Raw genomic sequence first — 21,285 nt, forward strand, 5'->3', positions numbered from 1 at the left:
AAAAAAAAAAAAAAAAAAAAAAAAAAAAAAGAGCGAGATGATGGGGAACAAATTATGGCCTGAACAAGGCACAGGACACTAATGCATAACACTGACTATGGAAATGATACTCTGGTTCATTACAGGAGAGCTCGGAGACAAGCGAGGAAAGAAGAGATGCTATTTACCAAATAAAAGAGGCACAATTCATTTTACCAGAAGGAAAGAAATTGTTCATGCRGCTAGAGCAAGGATCTACAGTTCCACCAACACATTTCAGAATGGCCCCTAACACCAGTTTTTATGGTAGTGCTCTGGACCACACACCATTTTCAAAATGGTCTTTCACCCTTAGAATCCTACATATATAATCAAAGAGGAGTACTGTCGTTGTGTCTGCAGCTCTTGACAGGTTTTAGAATAAGGGCTTTTAATATTTGAAATTGTGATTTCATCTGTTTACTCAATAGAGTTTACTCAGTACAACTAACCTATTATTTAATACTATTCACACGTACACTTTAAAAGTGACGCTATTTAAGTTAAATATTCATTCTTGCTATGCAACTCTCCATCTTCTCCATAGCATATAAGAATGCATCACAAGACAAGGTATATCTCAGAAATCCTGCCTGAAATTTCTACCTGGTATTGGAGCTATGGGTTACTAGTTATTTTGCAAATTTTATCCCAGAGCACACACTGATTTTATATTCACTTTTGAGTGAATATTTTGTGAATATTTGAAAATATTCACAACTTATATTCAATTTTGAGACTCTGCTTCTCCCCTGACTCCCATACTTTTAATTGCAAGGTGTAAAATTAATTTCTAAATCCGAAATACTTTGTTAAACACGCTAGTAAGTGCGAATACAAGGATATTGAAATAGCAGATGCTGTTTTAGACAGTAAGTCAGAATGAATGCAAGTCTGGAGGAAAACTATCTGTACTCCTGGATGAACACACCTTATATCTCTCCCTCCATTGATCTGTTTTGATTTATTTCACATTAGGCAGTTGTAAAAGTTTTCACTGTGAAAAACTGCCATTTTGAACAGACTGATGACAGAGTTACTCATGGGAAAAGCTTGAAATGTTATGTTATTAAAATCCCTCAGACATAGCAAACTTGATGTTTGTGAGGTAGGAGCATGCAGTTGAAATGAGCTGTTCTTCCTATAGCATGTTTCAATGAACATTTGGAGCCTGTGGATAAAGAAACTGTGGCAGGTGTTTGGAACCCAGTAGCCCACGGCATCACCTTTAATTTAAAGTGATTCAAGCATGCAGGATCCAAAAAGGAGGGAGGCATAAAGAGCTGCTACTGCTGAGGCTTTAATTTCTTCCTCATCTGATTTGAATTGAAACTTACCCTAAAGTCTTTAGCTTTCAAAAAACTAACAAAACAAAAACAAAGGAATCATTTTCAACAGCAAGAATCAAGCTCATCAAGGTTTTTGTGAATAGCAAGATGGTATGAGAAAAGACTATATTTAAGTGAAACATCGTCCATATGGGAAGCTGTGCAGTTCTAAGCACCTGTGACAAAATTTCACTCCAGTAAATTACAAGTGCAGGGTCTAGCTAACAGGCAAGTCCTATTCCTTTATACAAGGATGGATGCCACCAAGATCCTGCTTCTTCAATGTGCTAATTAATCACAAGAACATCTTGGTTAGGCAATACGGGAAAAGAACAACCAACCTTTGCACCATCCAGTCCAGGTGGGCCTGCAGGACCTCTGGGACCAGCAATCCCCTGTAATATAGAGAGGTAGAGGTAAATTCTAGTTTCCTGTTCATCAGAAATGGAGAGCAAGTCAGCAATGATCCCTCACAACTAGAACCATAGAGTCAAAAGGGCTCGATATCACAGACTGCTTCATGCTCCAACACACACTGTGTTAGTAGGATATGAGCCTGTCTGATCCCTCTTCTTATATGGGATCAGACAGGCTCATCAGCACAACATTATGTATCCTTAAATATGCAGCGGGTTTTTCCCAAACAGGCTATCCCTTAGGACAAATCTTTGTTTTTGTATTTCATCAGCCCTGGTTATTTGGAAACAAAAGATTTAGAGAAGAACCATATGTAGCGTGTCATGGAAGGATTCAGTCTARAAGACTGCCCCCTTCTGAATGCACCTTGAACTGAACATACTGAAGCATCACAGTACAATAAAATCAAGATCCTGATTAGCTGGAGTAGTAATATTCTCTTCATGTATTTTTACAGAAGTGATGGCTTTCCTGGAACAACAGCAGTTGCTGTATTTCCTTTCCCAAATTCCACCCTGCAGTTCAAGTGGGATGTGGCATCCCTCACTTCCTATCTTACCTTCTGTTTTCTCTTCCCAAAATATGGTATTTTTATAACAGAGTTGTCAACCTAGATTGTCAACCTAGTACCAAAGTACTAAGGTACCTAAAAATCCACTAAAGCCCAAATCTAAGTATTCTAGGATAAAGGAGAAAAAAATGAGGATATTTCTCACAATAACTACAATTCATGGAAAATGTGTGAGTAAGAATGCACAGAACACATCATGGATAGACTGGCCAAACTCAGTTACATCACAGGCTTCTTCATTCACTTTTATCCACTTGAGAAATGAATTTAGAAAGGAAAAGATATCCACACGGATCAAGGACAGGAAGAGAAAAGGGAAAAAAAAAAAAAAAAAGAGACTGTTAAGAATGTGAATAATAAAGGATCATAAAGGATCTCTGGATAGTAGAAACTCAGCACTTTTCCTCTCCCTCAGTCCTTACACCCCACAAAAAAAGTTTAAGAGACTCATTTCACTGGGCGTCACTTATTAAGAACCCTTACCCCCTTCCCGCTTTTCAAGTCCTCTGAAAAAATTGTGCCATTAAAACAGCAGTCATTCCTAACTCTTCCCCTCAGGCACACCTGTAGCCAACAGAAAATCCATACAGTGATCACTAAGCTTTCAGGACTGCACTCCACTTGCTCTTCAGTCACCATCCTCTCTTCTTCCTCRAACACTTCTGGTGTTCCTTCTGAACGAGAAGTATGATTGAAAAACTTCTGGTACAGAAAAAGTGTGCCAGGATATTTACACTATCAAAAGCTACTCTACCAAAAGCTGATATTTAGCCCACTGACCCACAGTCATCTGTGAAGTATTCAGCACTAGGCTGTTACAAAAGAAAGCAACTATGTAGAAATATAAGAAAAAACAAGTAAGAATGCATAAATACTTTCTGTCTCTCTTACCATTTTGCCATCCTGGCCATCTCTACCCGGTGGTCCTCGGAGACCTTTATCACCTTTGAAACCTGGAATTCCGGGTAGTCCTGGCGGGCCAGGGGGACAGTCACTGCACACATCCTAGGAGGGAAAAGTAACGTTGAGAACTAAATGAACAACAGACGAAGTGCCTCTTACAAATCCTGCAGACCCCACAATGAATATAGTATAGAAGCACAGCCTATAGGCCTCTGCATTTCAACCACGCTGAGGGGCATGTGGGTTACTTCGCCTTGCAGAAGTGCAGCATGGAACATAGCAAGGGTGACCTCTAAGTTCAAAGACTCCCAGGGAATTTCTTACCAGACACATTAGACAACTCCTGTGTCATCATGCAGGATCAAGAAACAAAGGAAAAGTTCTTCCTAATGGGAAGATCACACAGCCAAGAAAAGATGTGTTTCAAAGATGCAYGGCTACTGTAGCTTCAAGTCTGCTTGAAGTTTCAGAAAACTGTTGCAACTGTGTGAAAAACTTTAGTTATAGCAGACAGGGCAAATTGTTAGGGAATACTTGGGTACGGCATAATGTCCAACAGGGTATTTGGGAAAGGAAACTTATTTCATCAACTAGCATGGCCAACGGGAGCTTGGAGACTATGAAAAGCAAATGTTTTAACGTCCTAACCATATTCTGTCATGGAGAATTACAACCTCCCTTTTTAAAACACTCGTTGAAGTATTGCCTTGCTTTACTAATTTTTGTATTTCTGTTGATCTCAAAATAAATAAATAAATAACATTTCTATTTCAAAGACAGACTCTCTTCAGCAATGGGAGTGAACCCTGCCTACAAAGGACAGAATAGCCCAATCTCCAGATGACTAGACTCGCACCTGGATTACTGTGTGCAGTTCTGGGCTACCCAGTATAAGAGGGACGTGGAACTCCTAGAAAGGGTCTGGTGGAGGGCAATCAAGATGATCAAGGAAATGGAACATCTCTCGTATGAAGAGAGATGAGTTGGGCCTGTTTTCTCTGGAGAAGAGAATACTGAGAGGGGATCTGACTAATATGTCTAAGTATATGTAGGGGGAATGTAGGGAGGAAGGGGCCAAACTGTTCTCAGTGGTGGCCAGTGACAGAACAAGGGGTAATGGGTATAACACAGGCAGTTCCATCTCCATATGTGGAAGAACTTCTTTCCTGTGAGGGTGACAGAGCCCTGGAACAGGCTGCCCAGGGAGGTTGTGGAGTCTCCTTCTCTGGAGGTCTTCAAAACCCGCTTGGATGTCACGCTGTGACACATGCTCTGGGTGTCCCTGCTTGAGCAGGAAGKTTAGACTAGATGRTCKSTAGAGGTCCCTTCCAAMCTTAACTATTCTGTCATTCTGTTGTTCAGAGATCTTGATTGAASTTCCAGCTCTGCAATATTCCATTTTAAAACAGAGAGAACTATCTTTCTGAGCATCTTTATATATTTACAATATATATTCTTCAGGGTAGAGTTGCTGCTTTATAACATGCTTATAAGACATCCAGAGCAACAGAACCCTAGCTTCACTTAGACTCAAAGTGTGGACAGAGCGGTGTRGAATAGTGTGGAATAAAAAATAATTAAAAAAATAAGAGTATATGAATGTAATTTTATAAACAAAGGAAGATTGGACATCAAACCAACACCCTCACTCAAAAACTGGTGTTTTAATACAGTGCAAATCAGAAATCACAAACAATACAATAATCGTTGGAATAATACTTGACTCCTTGAGAAAGGCATCTCTGCATGATGTAGCAACTGTAGCAACCCTAAAATGCTTCCTTTGTCAATGGGATTGATTAAAAAAAGCAATTATGTAGTTTCTTTTAATCAATAAGAAGGAAGTTCTTGCCACGTCCCAAGACTGCTTAAAAATCTCCCAATTCAGCCTTTGAAATATCTGTAGATTTATAGTCAGCAGCCATCAAAAATTGACTCAGAATGAGCTCAAAAAGTCTCAGGGCTTTTTTATCAAACACCATGCTATAAAGRTCCGTGTAGGATGTGCCACCCTTGGGGACTGTCAGAGGGCTCTACAATTTCATCTCCAGTACATGCTCCAATGTGCCAAGTGTAGTGCAAATAGGAGATCTGCAAGCTTCATCCTCTGGCAGACTGTTTAGAGGTATCTTTGCACTTGTATCTTAGACACTTTCACACCACAGACTTAAGTCTTGGTCAGGTTTGAATACATTAGTCAGGTTTGAATCAACCATACAAGTAAAATCCACAGCCGTTCTCTAAAGTTGATTACCTTCACTAAGAGATTGATGTCCTCTGGAGAGAGCAGGGGAGAGGAACCCTGTAGAATGAGAATATTGTTATACAAGGCAATATTAAAAGGCATCAAAGTATCAGAAAATATCCTATGGATTGCTGATTTTTTTTCCACTGCCCAAGACTTTTTGAACCCTCTTGCATCATAAATACTCAATGTCATATCTGAGATCAATTGAACTTTTCACATACAGGAAACACAGTTCTTGCAGAGAGTACTGCAGAGTGGTGCTAAGAAGCTGCTGTTAAAGCGTTAGGTTTTATGAAGGGTATTCAATTATTTTCATACTGATCTGAAAGTATCACAGGCATTTTTACCATAACCCCTTAYAGGTATTATTGTTTTTCCAGCTGCTCTGTCATGAAGAACAGTGGGGGAAGTTCACTGAACTGCTATTCGGAGGTGAGATGTGCAGATAGGAACTGAGATAAGAGGAATAATGGAAACACAGCTGAAAAATAGCATTTGAAGATGTAATAGAGAAATGAAACCACAACCACATACTGGTTTTCCAGGAGGTCCTCTTTCTCCCGGATTTCCAGGAAGACCCTACAGAACAATAGAAAGAAAAATCTGTGAGATCATTATACAATACTATCCTGACTGCTCTCACACATACTGTTGTCTGCTCTGGACTACCACACATTCCTGTTTTCTGCCACTGAGCATCATTTCCATAGTCTTTGCATGCAGCAATCAACTTCTTCAAATACTGTTATCATTAAAAGGGACCGCCTCATTACTTTGCTATTTCTTAATTGTTCCCTTTTGAATCTTCCTTATCTACAGAAAGAGTCACACAACAACTCTCTGCTGAATCCTTATATCCAGCTGGTTCTACATGATCATTTTTATATCTGTGGAAAGATTTTATTNTATTTTATTTTATTTTATTTTATTTTATTTTATTTTATTTTATTTTATTTTATTTTATTTTATTTTATTTTATTTTATTTTATTTTATTTTATTTCTATCATCTTGTCTGTGTTTAGTCCGATGGATAATAGAGCAGGAACCCGCTGGGGATGCCTCCAGATTGCTCTGCTCAGGATGCTAGTCAATACTCTGAACCATACAAACAGCATCTCTAAATTAGACTAAGTTCAGCAAGGTCTCCTCGGGGGAAACTCTGAGACTGTCCAAAATTTCGACCTGTAAGAATTAGTCAGATACTCTGTTGGGAAGTAGGCTAAGAGTTCTGTCAATCACCTTGTCTGAAGTTGATACCCACTCTCCCATGAGGCCCATGTTATCTATTCAGACAACCAGATGGGGAGTTTCTAGGCCACACAGAGAATTAATGACTTAAGCACACTGAGTGTGTCTGTAGGCACAGTTCTGAAAACCTGTCATATCACAATTAGAAATACAGRACAAATGTGAAATTCTTCTTCGCGTCTCACTTCAAACTTGCATTCCACACCTCCTGCCACATGAGAGAAAATCTGAAAAAAACTTTGATTGTTTTCTTGCTATGCCCACTTTGAATACTTCTAAGTGAACAATAAGCCTTCAACTTAACGGACAGGAATTGGAGACAACAATATCAACGAAAACTGAAATCCTGGGAAAGATTTAAGTATAACTCAGACATCTGTGTGGCAACAGAATTGCTTGAGACAAGAGGAGATGGAGCTATTTGCATGAATGCTGTACGCTGTGGAGCTGGAGGCGTCTTTAACACAGGCAAATAAGCCAGGCTGAGAAATCAAGCTAAGTACCATGTCTGATGAATCAGAGAATCATTGGGTATCCTGGAAAAGTCAAATAGTTGAAAGGTACAAGACTGCAGGAGGAAAACATCCTTTGAGGAATTCTTGTCTGATACAAGTTTAATAAATCAGGTATGGAATGATAATACTTTGGCATGTTGCATTATCAGAGAGAAGGCAGCAATTGGAAATAGAGTGCAAAGTAGATGAGAGATTGCTGGAATATAGAGGCCCAGAATTAAAAATAATAATAAAAGAGAAGCTCTCAGCTATTGCCAGGTTGCAAACATCGCTCAGAGCACAACGAAAATGCTAGAAGGAAGGCAAGGTATAAGTGCATCTGGCAGGCTGAATAGCATGAGAGGGAAATGGAGAAAGCCAGAGAAAGAAAAAAATAAATAAATAAAGCCTGTGCACTAAAAACTGCATGGCATTGGAGAGAAGAGCTGTTGATTCACAGACCAAACTAATGATCATCATTTGGAAACCTCATAAACTCCTGAAACGCATTTGAGTTTTATAGCCAACAGGAGCTGAGATAAAGCAGAACATCAAAAAGGAAGACTGTTGCAGTGTATCAGTGTGGGGAAAAGCAGTTAGAGATGAAGAGGTAGGATGCACTGTATCCAGAATATGCAATGTGCCTGCAAAATCTGACACACAGGAATGGCCTCAGCCTGGACACTGATGGAAATCACATGGCAGTGCTCAGATAAATGACGGATTTGAAAATAAAAGAAAATGCTTATAAAGAAACCAGTAACATAGGGCAATAAAACCGAAGACTTACAAAAGCGAGGTACTATTAAAAGACTGGCAATTAAAGAAAAAATGCAATAGCTTAAGCGGCTTATAGTTTGTAGGAATAAAAAGCCAGCAGGAGGTTTGATAAGTGTGCTTTGATTTGTGGTGTATGGACTTTAAAGCAAACACAAAGGATCACCGGTTCTGACTTTTTAACTAGATGAATAAACTCACAATGGAACAGAAAACTCTACCTTTCAGATCCAAAGGTACTAATGCATGTAGCCACTAAGGTTTCACAATTATAAAAATAAATGCAGGAGGAGATTACCTTTCCAGGAATACTAAAACTTAATTACCAGAAATAATTAGCTTAATTTTTAAAATAATTAAGTCAATGTTTATATTAATTATGTTTAGCATAATCAAAAAACAGAAAGATCCTATTACATAATAGTAGGACAAGAGAATATCTTAGCCAGACTGTATTTTAATTTAAGGAAACTAGGTAGGCATTTGGAAGCATTTTATCCTCCTGCARACAAGGAGAGGAGTGTGGATGCTTCCAGAGAAATACATTGAATTATTTTTTGCAGCTCTCAGGGCATGACACAGATCTGGGCAATTTCTCCAAAGAAAGCACTAAAGGCTACACTTTTTTAATACTCAATACAAGAAATATTGCCATCTTAAAATGAGTTTTGATTTTTTTCCCCCCACAGGAAAGTTCAATAAATAGTTGAAGGAACTGAGGGCATGGAAGTAGAAATGATATATAATAGTCCAGTTGTGGAGCAAAGTAGACTTGCTACGAAGAAAAACAGCAGAAAGACCATACAAAAGCCCAYTGAAGGCATCTGTTAAGCTTTAGAAAGTGGGACTTCAGCTAATTAGACAATATGCAAATTTACAGACATATTGCAAATGGGAGAAGAACAATAAAGAAAAAAGCAGTAACAAGTCCAGTTCTTGTTTTGCCCCAGAAGAAGACAGTCTCTAGCAAGTGACAGATATAATGAACTTTGTGGGGCAGTTCAAACAAATAAATAAAAAAACACCTCTTGCTAGAACAAAGCCAAACATGCACAACTGTACTGCGAACCTGAGAAAAGAATTTCAAAATCTRAAGTTTAATAAAACAAGGTTCTATCCTGAGTCTTTGACATTTGATCAAACTACGAATAGATGTTTCAAAAGGTGACCTCACACTACTGGAAAAAAAAAAATCATGGCACATGCTGCTTCCAGGGCAACAGAAAGAGGTTGGGATGCATGCATGTAAAAGCTAGCCTGTTCACTAATGGGAAATTACTTTGGTCAAATTCAAGTATTTAATATCTCATCTCTGTAAATGTAGCTACAACTCTGATTTGACACCATCAGGGAAAATGACAGCTTATGCTACACACACTTTCAAGAGCATCTGATGAATGTGCAATTGGGAAAAATAATGTAGTGACCCGTTGTATGTAAATATGACTTAAAAAAATATGTAGTCTGAGAAAAAAACATGGAATGCAGTAGCAAAGGCCACAGCAAAAGACAAGACATTAAGGAAAATCACTAAGGCTACTGTTACTGAGTGGTTTGGGAATTACATTGCAAGGTGATATTACCATTTCAAATCAGCTTTCTCTAACTGATGAAACACACTRTTTAAACACAACAGGGTGCAAAAGTGGGTATGATTCAAAGAGCACTCGATTGCTACACAGACATAGAAGACTGCAAAAGAAAAACCCAAAATACTTTGTACTCATCATAAACAAAAGTGGAGATCAAAAAACTGAAAATGCATGATCTTGTCAAAATAGATATCTCTGCTGAGATCAAGAAACATTAAAATATGCCCTGAAGTATATGTAGTTATATTTACATAACCTGAAACACAGGTAGAATCACTTCTCAGATAACTGCCCAGAATAAAGAGAGCTTTTAAAAGACATATGTAGTACAGTCAAAACAGTTTGTGTAATAGGATGTGTTTTGTAAGTATCATAATACGGTAGAGTAACTTTCTGTGTGGGAAAGTAAAGATTTAAGGACAATGATACCACCTTTCCAAAAGCTGACCAGTGAATGTTGATCTGAGCAGAGACAGGAAAATCAGAAAAGTCAGATTCTTCACACAACACACTTTTAATAAACCCCTCTATTCTATCTCCTGWTTATGACCTCTTGGCTAGAAGAACTCAAATATCTGAGTTAAGGCAGAAAACTGCACGAGAAGTCAGGAAAGGTTGCTCAGGGACAAGGGGTAATGGAGAAAACAGATATTTTCTTCCACGATGGGGTGTGCAGGAATACCARTGCCATAAGGATTGTGTCTTAGGAGAAGAGCAGGAACATAGAAAAGATCCTCTCCATATGCTAAGGGAAGTCCATACTAAACTAAGGATCATCCTTTAGGCCAACTGATGTACTTCAGTGAAGCTGCACTAGAGATGAAAAACCTTTGGACTTCATAAGTGGTACCCATTTTGGGCATCAAAACATCACAAAGCAGCACCAAGAAGGCACTGTAATATCCCTTCATGTCACAGCACTCACAAGCACAAACACCAAGATCCAGCCTTTCAAAATCTTCTGAGTCGCTCCTGGGGAGTCTTCTCCCACAACTGGTTTGTGGGAATAGCTCATCATTGAGCTTATGATCAGCAGAGGAGAAATCTCCTCTTCCCGTCCTAACTGAACACTGTGCCAAAGTTGGGCAGTGATAGGGGTCAGCTTTCCAACTGGGTGCTTGTCACGTTTTCCTCTGTTCCTCAGCACCATGACTCACCCGCTGAGATGGCAGGAGTTAGAGGAACATGCTGAGACAAGGTTAAAACGTGATCTCCCATGTACAGCATCGTCAGCAAAATTAGCTCACACATAAAAAAAAAAAGCTTTTTAATGGCTCCAGATCTATTTCATAGAATTATTACAGATTACTTATTTCAGCTGTTTGTTAGAATTTCCTGAACAGCTTAATGATCATACATTCGCTGTGCGGGATCACTCCCCAGTGTTAACTGCCAAGTTCCCTCTCTAGTGTCACTTTTAAATGGCTCACTGATAAAGCTTCCAACACATGCCTTAAGGTTATTCTTCACTCTAATTACTTTTTTCTTTCCCCTGATGTCCTGCTCAACGTGTTCTCACGTGTTCTCAGCTCCATTTCTGTGAGCCATCTCTCTTGGATCATCCCATTAACACTCAATGACAGTACAAGCATGATTTTTACAAAAGTCAGATTTGAGCACTCTTAAGCTTTTATTTTACTCACATCATGACCAGGAGGCCCCTGTGGCCCAGGGATACCAGGTACACCTCGCAGACCCTGGTAGGGAAAGAAACAGATCCAGAAAAAATGAACAGCAGGTATCAAATGACTGTTAGCAACAACTACAGTCACAGCAAGTTTAAGGAAAAAATAAATAAAAGATCCCATACTGTGCTACTACAATTATCAGCCACTTCTGTACCTCAAAGGACTTTATATGAATCACTAAAATGAAGCTTTACATTCTTTCCTTGGAAAAACAATAATGAATTTTCATTATAGGCAGGTAGGTTTATGAACAAGGAGAAAATATGATTGACCACAGGGCAAGAGAGGAGAAAAAAAAGGTCACTCCTTCAGTACTGAGCTAGTACGTACCGAAATGGGCTACAGTGCCTGAATTTCATGCTAGGGGTTAGGAAGATCATAGTATCCAGTTACTTCTTCCATACTCAYGGACTGAATCCTTTTTAAAGTTACAGATTTGTGAACTAGGTGTGTTCTATCAATACTCAAAAACAGGGTTTCTGTAAGACTTAAGCATGCAAAATGCTTAAAAACACATGGCTTTAAATCTTTGAGCAGCCTCCATCAATTACAAGACATAACAGCATAATTATATGCCTCAAAATACATTTTATGAAGGAATGTTTAAATCAGTAATACATTGTTTCCAGCTTTGAGCTTGCATTGACAGATAAAGAAAACCTGTCACTTCACCAAGAGCCTGMATCAATCCTATCTTACAAACCACTAGAGCAGAATGGTAGTTGACAATATAAAAGTGATAAGATCAGGGACATCTTTGGATGGTCATCCTATACTCTGTGACAATGCCATTCTTAGGCAAAAAGAAACAAATTAAACATGCATTTACAAAATCATGGACAGGAAATAAAAACAAACCAACAAAAATAATTAGCTTGCCCCCTCCCCATAAAATCTGTGTGTAGTTAGAAAGACATACTGTACCAATGACCCTTTGTCTCCTGGGGGTCCTACAGGGCCCTGTGAAGGAACAGAAGACACAGCAATCAAAACAGCAGCAGAAATCAACATTAATATCCCACATGGCTGGGACCAGAGCTCATTCCAAAGCACAGAGATATGAAAAAGTAGAGAGGGAAAGGTCATGAAAAGGAGCAAATTTCACAGGACGCTCACCTGAGATTGATGGATGAAAACACTAGACAGATTAAATGGAAAAACAAAACAAAATAAACAAACAAAAAAAAAGAACGAAAAAGATAAAGGAAATGTCGAAGCTCAGACTATAACAAGAAAAGAAAGCGCAGTGAGCGACTGCTCCAGTCAACTGCTTCACTGCTCATCAGTCAGAGGAAAAGAGTGGCATCAAGCCATTCTCACTCATGTTTCCATCACTGGTTAGTTTTGTATGGGTGTTGATAAAGGCACTCATCCTGCTCTTCTCCTCCAGCTCAGGTCTAACGTGCGTGGCTGCATGTGCATGTCTGTGTGCACCAAGTGTGTGTCCCTGTTGGGAATACGTGCTTAGCCTCACTCCAAGATGGACCTGGGGATGTAGAACTGCAGCCCTTGGGCTGGGATGTGACAACCCTTCTGGGTTCTGAAGCAAACTGTTTYCATCCACCTCTAACACAAGGAAAAACATCCCACAGGATCTGAAAATTCTTCAAATAAGGTCAAAGCATAGAGTTCAGTGGGCTTGTGCCTGCTATTCATTTGGGGATGCAACTTAAAAAGGTACAACTGAGTACACTGAACTGACAAGAAGGCATGCAAGTTCTGTAGCAATACCATAAAAGTCACGTGTTACTCATATCAGGCACGGATGAATCAAAGTGGTATCCAAACATACCAAAACAAGTCGGACCTCACACCTCTGTGGTGGTGTTTAAATAGTTTTGAAAAAGCCAGTATTAAGTTCAGGGGCAGAATGAAGTTAGAACTTACCAACCYGTATCGTACAGCACTCTGATGCACCATTTCAAGCTAACTGGGAAACTATTGTATATAGATAACCATTGCACAGAAACGTTGTCTGGGAGACTGCCTTTACTGTTCTGACATAAGTATAACACCAGGGGGTGTACAAAGTATTGCAAAAGACTCTGGTGTCCTCCAGCAATTACAGCTAGGACTGAAGTTTGCTTCCTCCTGAACATGTTTGCTTGCACATACAATGCACATTTGGAAGCACACCTAAATCTCCATAATGCCAAGAGGCATCATTATGACAGTAGAAGAGTCTCATCTTGATGACATGAACATCCAAACATTCAATCAACCTAGTTTTGTTTTTAACAGAGCACTGACTGGGTCACTGATGTGGACATGTATGTCACATCCATCCCTTCTAAAGGAGTGAGAGCAAGGTTAAATGTCCCCATTAGCTCAACCCTTGTGGCTCAGCATAGATCTCAGATCACATCCACAGCCAACCTGCCAAGATGCTGCAGAAAATCAGAAGAACCACTGAATGATATCAGTCACTCTGATAGCACTTGCCTTTCTCTTCCAACTGAAAAAAAAACGCATCAGGAACCCTCACAAAATGTGTAGACATCTGAGCCATGAATGGCCACCTCTGGGACAGTTTGTAATTTGTACCTTCAGTGCAAATGGGTAAAATGTCCCTTAGGTTCTCGACATAGCTGAGCACAAGGAGCCAGTTGGCAACAGCCAGTTTTTTGTCTCGTCACAGGCTGCTACTTACAGGGGGTCCAGCCAACCCGATTCCTGGTACACCTCTATCTCCTGGCTGCCCAGGGAGGCCAGGAGCTCCTCTTTCACCCTGAAATAAAAGGAAGAAATTAAACAGCAGACATGTTTTGTGCATGGTTGARGGAAAAAAAAATGATATTGCAAGGCAATAAGGATTTACGGTGAAGTGTAACACAGACACATCTGGCACAAACCCGCTCCTCTAAGCTGTATCAGGTTCAGACAATGCAGAGATGTGGGACCATGCCACAAAATCTGCCTCCCTCCTACACCTGGAGCCTCAGCATTTACACAGTTACGATGTACACCACATCATACAGCACTGTGGGAACGCAGCCTCGACAGTTAGGTCAAGCACAGCATCCAGCAGTGCACCTTTTGCTGAGCTCAKAACATCAAACTTACGAATTGCCTGCAGGCTACTTGGCCTTGCTCATGGTTTGAGAAAATATTAACGGTTACAGCTTTCCTCTCTCTACATTTCTGTGGTTGGTAGCAAATAGAGCCAAATACAGAATATTTATCAGAAGAAGATAGGATTGGAAATGTTAGGTTACATCTTGCCCTTCTTCCCTTTACCAGGATAGGTCTGCGCACAGCAGGGTATTAATCCTTCTATTATTATTATTTACAAATAACCCAGGAATAACAGACTATACCACAAACGGAGAGACCTCACTTTTAGAAGACTGAGTTATTAGTAGCAAAAATTGCAAGGTACAAACAACTATTTGACACCATTAAATGGCAATTACAGACAGAAGGATAGGAAGGAAAAAGAATGTGTTGAGCTACAGTACTTAAATTTAATGTCTGTTCTCTTGTTGTAGGGAGAAATATCAAATAAGATTTTATTGATTGTATTGCAGTTGTGAGATTCAGTCTCATGTTGGCAGCAGTCTTGGACCTTATTTATGTTATTTATTATTATACTATTTCCAGCTGTTACTCTAGGAATTGTTACCCATGGATTCTGCCTGCMCAAAAGTCTGTGTACAATATGTCCTACTCTTTTTCCCTTCTCATTCCTTCTTTTTTTACTTTGTTTCTTCTTACACTAAGTTCTGTTTATAAATAAATAACACTTCAGTTACAGCAAATATCTTTTGATTAGTTAAAAGACTCTGGCCTRTTCCTTATTTATTATTTTGTTCTTGAACATAATTTCAGTACCAAAAGCTCAATAATATTTTTCCATGCGTAGCTAAAATTCCTAGAATCTCACCTTGATATTGAATAGCATATTTCATTATGTTACTTTCATTGCTTTTTTTAAAATTTTTGTATTAGTGCTTACATTATTATTATACCTGTGTTCTGAGCTGTAAAAGATATATGCAGAGTAAAATGCATTTATATAGAATGCAGCAAAACAAACGGAAACATTTCAGAGCAGCTTGACTATTTCAAAATCATGAGACTTAGACGGAACTCTTTTTAGACTGCTATAACCCCACTTACATCATTTTACATAGTCTGTTTGAACACCCCACTTATCCAAACAGTCATTTTAATTAAAGATTTTTTGTCATATCTGTTTAAAGACTCAAACAAAACCCAGATGCTCCCGGAACAAGCATTTTTGTTTTTTTCTTTTTATTTCCTTCTCTACTTGCTATGCACTTTTAAAGGAATAAATATTAATTTCAATTGAACAAATTAGTGCTGTTATCTTTAATCAACTAGCCAGTCTTTTCCTTAGCTACAATATAGGAGAGCACATCAGTCCTATGAGAAATAATAGATTTTCTTCTTGAGACAAGTGAAGGAAACAAATGGTACAGAGAAGTGCTCTTAAAAGTACTGACAGGTGGTCTCAAGTGTTGTTCATCCTTTAAGCTATGTCAATGTCTCTCTTGTTGCACAGATTAAAGGTCATGAGGGACTGTTTGCTTTAAAAAATCATGCATCATTTTGCTGTTAGTCTTAGTGATGAATTCACATAAAGCTGGAAAAGAAAATAATGTGAGAAGCAAGCACGGTTAACTCATATCCTGATATGTGCATGTACAGGGGTACTSGAAAAGCAAAAAAATGAACCTCCTCCCCTTCTCTAAAAGACAAGGATATTTTTTGAGTAAAAGTGAAAAATAGACCAATCTTTTGTCATAACTTTTCCTCTCATTCCAATAATGCAGGGAAGCATTTCACAATAAATTCAGTGCTCACCTTATGTCCAAAGGGTCCTGGCAAGCCTGGTGGCCCTCTTTCTCCCTAGAATGACAAAGTCAAAACCAGAAAAGAGCCAAAACACAGCCAAATAGGAGCCTACCTTTTGAGAGAGTCAAAGGAGTTTGTATCACTTGACTCTGTCCTGACAATATTTTACTGACGACTTGTAAGGAAATTAAATAAATAACCTCTTAGTAAGACTAGAATTAAATGTTTTTAGGGATTTTTTTGCATGCTACGCATTTTTATATTGGTCACAAGGACCTACATATCAGTGATGGTTAGCCCCTGAGGAATGTCTCCTTTCTTGATGGCCAACATGGTTTAACATTCAGAAATGCAGCACCAGCTCTTTCTCCCTTTAGATGAAACAGTAGGGTCCGCAGCATTTTGAAGCAAGTTAGACTTTGATGTCTTCAGTTTACAAGAACTTGCAACAATTCAACATAAATCTACATCAAAAATTTATTATTCCCTTGCAGAAGTCATGTGTGTCCAGCTAGCATCAAACCTGTTCCCTCTCAAGTACAGAACTTGCCAGCAATTTACCTGTTGTCCATCTTTACCCTTGCCAGGTAAACCAGGTTCTCCAGCAGGCCCTGGCTGACCAGCTGGGCCAGGTACACCTGGTTTTCCTTCTGTTCCTGGATCACCCTAGAGAAGACAATCCACTAGACCTGTTATTAACACTAAAAACACCATTACATATATACATTACATATATAGAACATCCATAGAAAGTAAAAACTATGTTTTTTTTTTTTTTTTTCCCCTCCAGCCTGCTTATCTGATTTTTTACTGGTATCATAGGAAGTTCTCTGTTAAGGGAAAACTTTTCCTTAAGTAATCTAAAGGCAGTTTTGTTTTGTTTTTTTTTTTTTTTTTAAAAAAAAAGGGGGGGAAATACTGCAACAAAATACACCGAGAAACAATTGTATGAGAAAAACTTTGATTCAGACATGACCCTAAAGTATTTATATTCAGATGAGGATTTTAAGTCAAAAGGCTAAGATGTCAGAAGAAGGAAGAACAAAGYGAATGCTGGAACATTATCAGAAAGGTGTCCTTAACAGTACTTTCTGCTCCAACACATTCTTGCCGGTTCAAGCTCAGGGACTCGTAAGAGGTTTTGGGAGAGTATATAGTTTATAACGGGGTCAAGGACTCAAGTGGATCTTGGTAATAGATAACACTATTTGACAGRAGGGGCTGGGAAGCATTCCCATCCTGAACATGTATCTGTCATATATGGTGCTGTGTTTCTCATTAATCATTTATACTTATACTCCAGCAACCAAAGATCAGTGCTCCAGAGTGCTGGGTACTGTGTAAAGTAATAACAAATTGCAAATCCCTGACTGCAGAAAGCTCACTGTCTAGCTATGAGATGGTACGTAACAGTTTGGCAAATCAGATAAAGGAAAACAAGAAAGCTGAGCTAAGGGTACAATTACAATTGCTTATCAGGAGAACAGAAATCTGTTTTATAACCAATGAAAGCCAGTTTTCCTTACTGTTTTTGATTTACAGTGATAAAGTGGCATCTCAGAAGGTCCACAAATCACAAAATCCTCACTCTGATCAGGTGGTGACAGCAGATCATCATCATTGCGTAAAGGTGTTACACTGTCTTCACTGCATCCAGTAAAATCACTATCTAAGTGATTTTACTAGGAAAATTAGAAAGGTATAACAAGGAGAAATCCTTATAACATGTGTAATGAAGAAGGCCAGACAAGGTGATCTAATGAGCCGTTGTCTTCTAGAGGTCTATGAACCTACTAAATCACAGAATCACAGAATATTCAAGGTTGAAAGGGACCTCTGGAGACCATCTAGTCCAACCTCCCCGCTCCAGCAGGCACACCTACAGCATGTGGCACAGGGTGGCATCCAGGTGGGTTTTGAAGACCTCCAGAGAAGGAGACTCCACAACCTCCCTGAGCAGCCTNAAAGAAGAAGGCCAGACAAGGTGATCTAATGAGCCGTTGTCTTCTAGAGGTCTATGAACCTACTAAATCACAGAATCACAGAATATTCAAGGTTGGAAGGGACCTCTGGAGATCATCTAGTCCAACCTCCCCGCTCCAGCAGGCACACCTACAGCATGTGGCACAGGGTGGCATCCAGGCGGGTTTGGAAGACCTCCAGAGAAGGAGACTCCACAACCTTCCTGGGCAGCCTGTTCCAGGGCTCTGTCACCCTAACAGTAAAGAAGTTGCTCCTCACACGGAGATGGAACTTCACATTCAGACTGCTTCTGTTACAGATTATTTAAATGACACTTTTATATGGCCAAATTAAGAAAAAAAAAAAAAAACCAAAAAAAAAAAAAAAAAAAAAAAAAAAAAAAAAAAAGAAAAACCCTCACCTTTTCCCCCTTTTCTCCATCCTTTCCTGGAAGTCCAGGGTCTCCAGGTGCTCCCTGGAGAGAAAAGTGCTTTGAAGTTTAAAATTTTCTTTTTAGCAGTAGTTATGGATTGATCAATGTGGTTAGTAGAGTATATCTCACGGATTAGTATCAGTTTTACCTTTCCCAGTTCAGATAACCTGTAATCCAGAAAAGAGCACTGACGAACTGTGCACCAAGTACGTAAAGGAGTTACTTTTTTCAAAGTAGAAAAAAAATGAGTAGCTAAAGCAAAAAGTGAGTTAATCCCCGATTTGTTCATTCTCMTTTTATCAACTATTTTTTTCTTCTGTGAAATACTCAGCAGTTCCTGTTACATTACAAGAAAACCCTAAATCATTGCTTCTGTATCAGGAAAGCCAAATGTCTCACAWGACTTATTTTTTCTATGTCTAATGTTCTCCAAATCCATACAATGGAAAACTTAGCTATATTTATTTTACCATCTATTTTAATTTTCAATCGTCTTCATGCTGAGGCAGATCTGAAAGGATTGCTTGTCAAAACAGAGGTGATTTAGCTCCAAATACCATAACTTCATAAATCACTAGAAGGGAGCATAGTTTTACTGAATGGTTCTCCATATTAAAATGATGCAAAATCATAACTTCACATTGACTTGAGTTCWGCAAGACTGGATTGATCTCCTCACAGAATTGATGCAGTAATTACTTTATTTTATGAGCCCATAAAAATTATACCCAAATATGCTAGTTTTCATAGACACAAATATACCAAGGGCAGACTCAGATGTTAGAATAAAGGAGCRTAAAATGGAAAAAGGTCTTCGCTTTACATATCAATCTCCAGTTTGAAAATAAATCAATGCATTMACACAGTCAAATCAAATGCAGAAGATCAATTAGTAGAAAGCTAATTCAAGAGTTCTTGAATTGCCCAGCTGACAAGCTCTGTCCTAGAGAGCACTGAGCTACACCAGTGTATCTGTAAACATTGCAACACTGCATCTAGTTGCTGCTTTCCACTTATTCCAGTGTAAATCCAGAAGARCCCCAAGCACTACAGCAAAAATTGCACTGATGGAGCATGGAGCTGGATTTGGAGAAAGATTTCTATGCAGCCCAGCTCCATCATGTACAATTTAATGATGTTGAYAAACCTCTACCTATTCAAGAGGGTCACTATATTGATTTCCAGGTTCTCATCATAGGATCAAGTATTTACATGCTCTCATTATAGAAATRGGAGTCAAGTGTCCAATTTTTTCATTAAGAAGTCATGTTTACAAAAGGAAGGACAAATGGAAATGAGGCTCGGGAAAACAAAACAGAGACACAATAAACACTGCTTTTTTTCTATTATTATTTTTTTTTCCCCTGGAAGAACTGGCAGCAAACAATGTTCTGCAAAAATTGATGGAGAATGAAACAACTCCATGCTTCCCCTTGCTACAAACGAATATGGAAAGAAGTTGCATGGATATGTCATTTCCAGACTCCTCCAGGTCTTTCAATGTAATTACAAAAAAAAAAAAAAAAAAAAAAAAAGTAAAACACAGACTTTTGAACTTGATAGTACACTCTGGGGAATGAAAAAGTGAACTCACTAAACAAAAAAATCAGGGCACAGATGGGAAAATAAATACACTGCTGCACACATACCACGTTTCCTGGCAAGCCTCTTAGACCTGGGGGTCCTGCTGGTCCAGCTGCACCCTGTTATAAGAAAAGGCAATATGTGTGTGTGTGTGTGTGTGTGTGTGTGTGCACGCGCACATAAAACTCACGTAATTCACAACTCACACAATTCACAACAAAGACCCCAAAGCAAAAAGAAGCTCCAAATTACATTGGAGTTCATAACAAACCAGGTCTTGTACAAAGCAAACAGCAGTATTTTTGTGAAGTACTTCGTAGTATAAAGAAGAATAAAACAGTGTAAAATGGATAGAGACTCTTCTTGTGACCTGAAAATTATCCACCATCAAAATAAATTCTAAATTTAGCTCAGATGCAGGAAGAAAGGTCTGATCCTGAAACATTAAAACATCAGAGAAAAATGTGTTGATTTGTCATTTTAAAAAAATCTAGGCCAACACAATATCCTTTGCTGATAATTCCAGTCCTCTTYGCTCTGGTTAGCAATTTCTGAAAACATTCCTTTGCACAATACAGATCAACAGCACAAAGCACACAAGATACTGTATTTCAGAATCACAAGTCTTTATCTGCAACTCAAAGCTTTCTAAGATGGAGTTGTCCATCATCTCCTAGTCAGACTATCCCTAGTCATACTCATACAGAAGTATATTTGGGGTTACCAAGCTCTGTTTAGACATTTTCCTCTAGATCTGAGCGGTTAAAGTTATCTCTGCTGTTGCACATCTCCCYGTACTGGCCAAGGTCCATCGGTTGTCACAGTTTTCTAAGCAAAAGAAATTCTGTTAGCACTCTTAGTCCATCTGGATATATAACAGTGAGGCTATCTGAAGGCATCTGTATCAGCAGACTGAATTAGTCTAGTTGATTTGGAGCAGATTATGAAGAAATCCTACCATCTCTTCTATTGGAAGGGCTGTGTAGCCCTTCACGCAGAAGGAAAATGCAAATGGTTCAGAGATGATGAAAATTATCCATAGCCAGCACAGCTCTTCACCAAGGCGATGTCTTATCTGTCACCTTTGTCTCACTGAAGAAGAATTAAAGAGTTCCTCATTTCTGTGTTATTCCCAGTTACTGCTCTATGAGACAACAGCAGTATTTGGAGCAGTGGCAACTTCCTTCCAGCTACCAATTTATG

The 21,285-nt window shown here is 38.9% G+C and overlaps 1 protein-coding gene across 1 annotated transcript in view; it reads right to left on the reverse strand.

The window, feature by feature from the left end:
• Positions 1-21,285, reverse strand: part of COL22A1 (collagen type XXII alpha 1 chain) — a 183,613-nt gene that overhangs the window by 21,760 nt on the left and 140,568 nt on the right. The window contains exons 35-45 of the mRNA XM_026047153.1: positions 20,148-20,201; positions 18,487-18,540; positions 16,665-16,769; positions 16,113-16,157; positions 13,936-14,013; positions 12,210-12,245; positions 11,241-11,294; positions 6,020-6,064; positions 5,492-5,539; positions 3,226-3,339; positions 1,688-1,741 (exon numbers count right to left, since the gene is read on the reverse strand). Of these exons, the coding sequence (XP_025902938.1) occupies positions 1,688-1,741; positions 3,226-3,339; positions 5,492-5,539; positions 6,020-6,064; positions 11,241-11,294; positions 12,210-12,245; positions 13,936-14,013; positions 16,113-16,157; positions 16,665-16,769; positions 18,487-18,540; positions 20,148-20,201 (687 nt within the window). The remainder of the gene's footprint in view (positions 1-1,687; positions 1,742-3,225; positions 3,340-5,491; positions 5,540-6,019; positions 6,065-11,240; positions 11,295-12,209; positions 12,246-13,935; positions 14,014-16,112; positions 16,158-16,664; positions 16,770-18,486; positions 18,541-20,147; positions 20,202-21,285) is intronic.

This window comes from Nothoprocta perdicaria, unplaced genomic scaffold, assembly GCF_003342845.1.
Source record: "Nothoprocta perdicaria isolate Ctin4 unplaced genomic scaffold, notPer1 scaffold_48, whole genome shotgun sequence".
NCBI classification, from domain to species: Eukaryota; Metazoa; Chordata; class Aves; order Tinamiformes; family Tinamidae; genus Nothoprocta; species Nothoprocta perdicaria.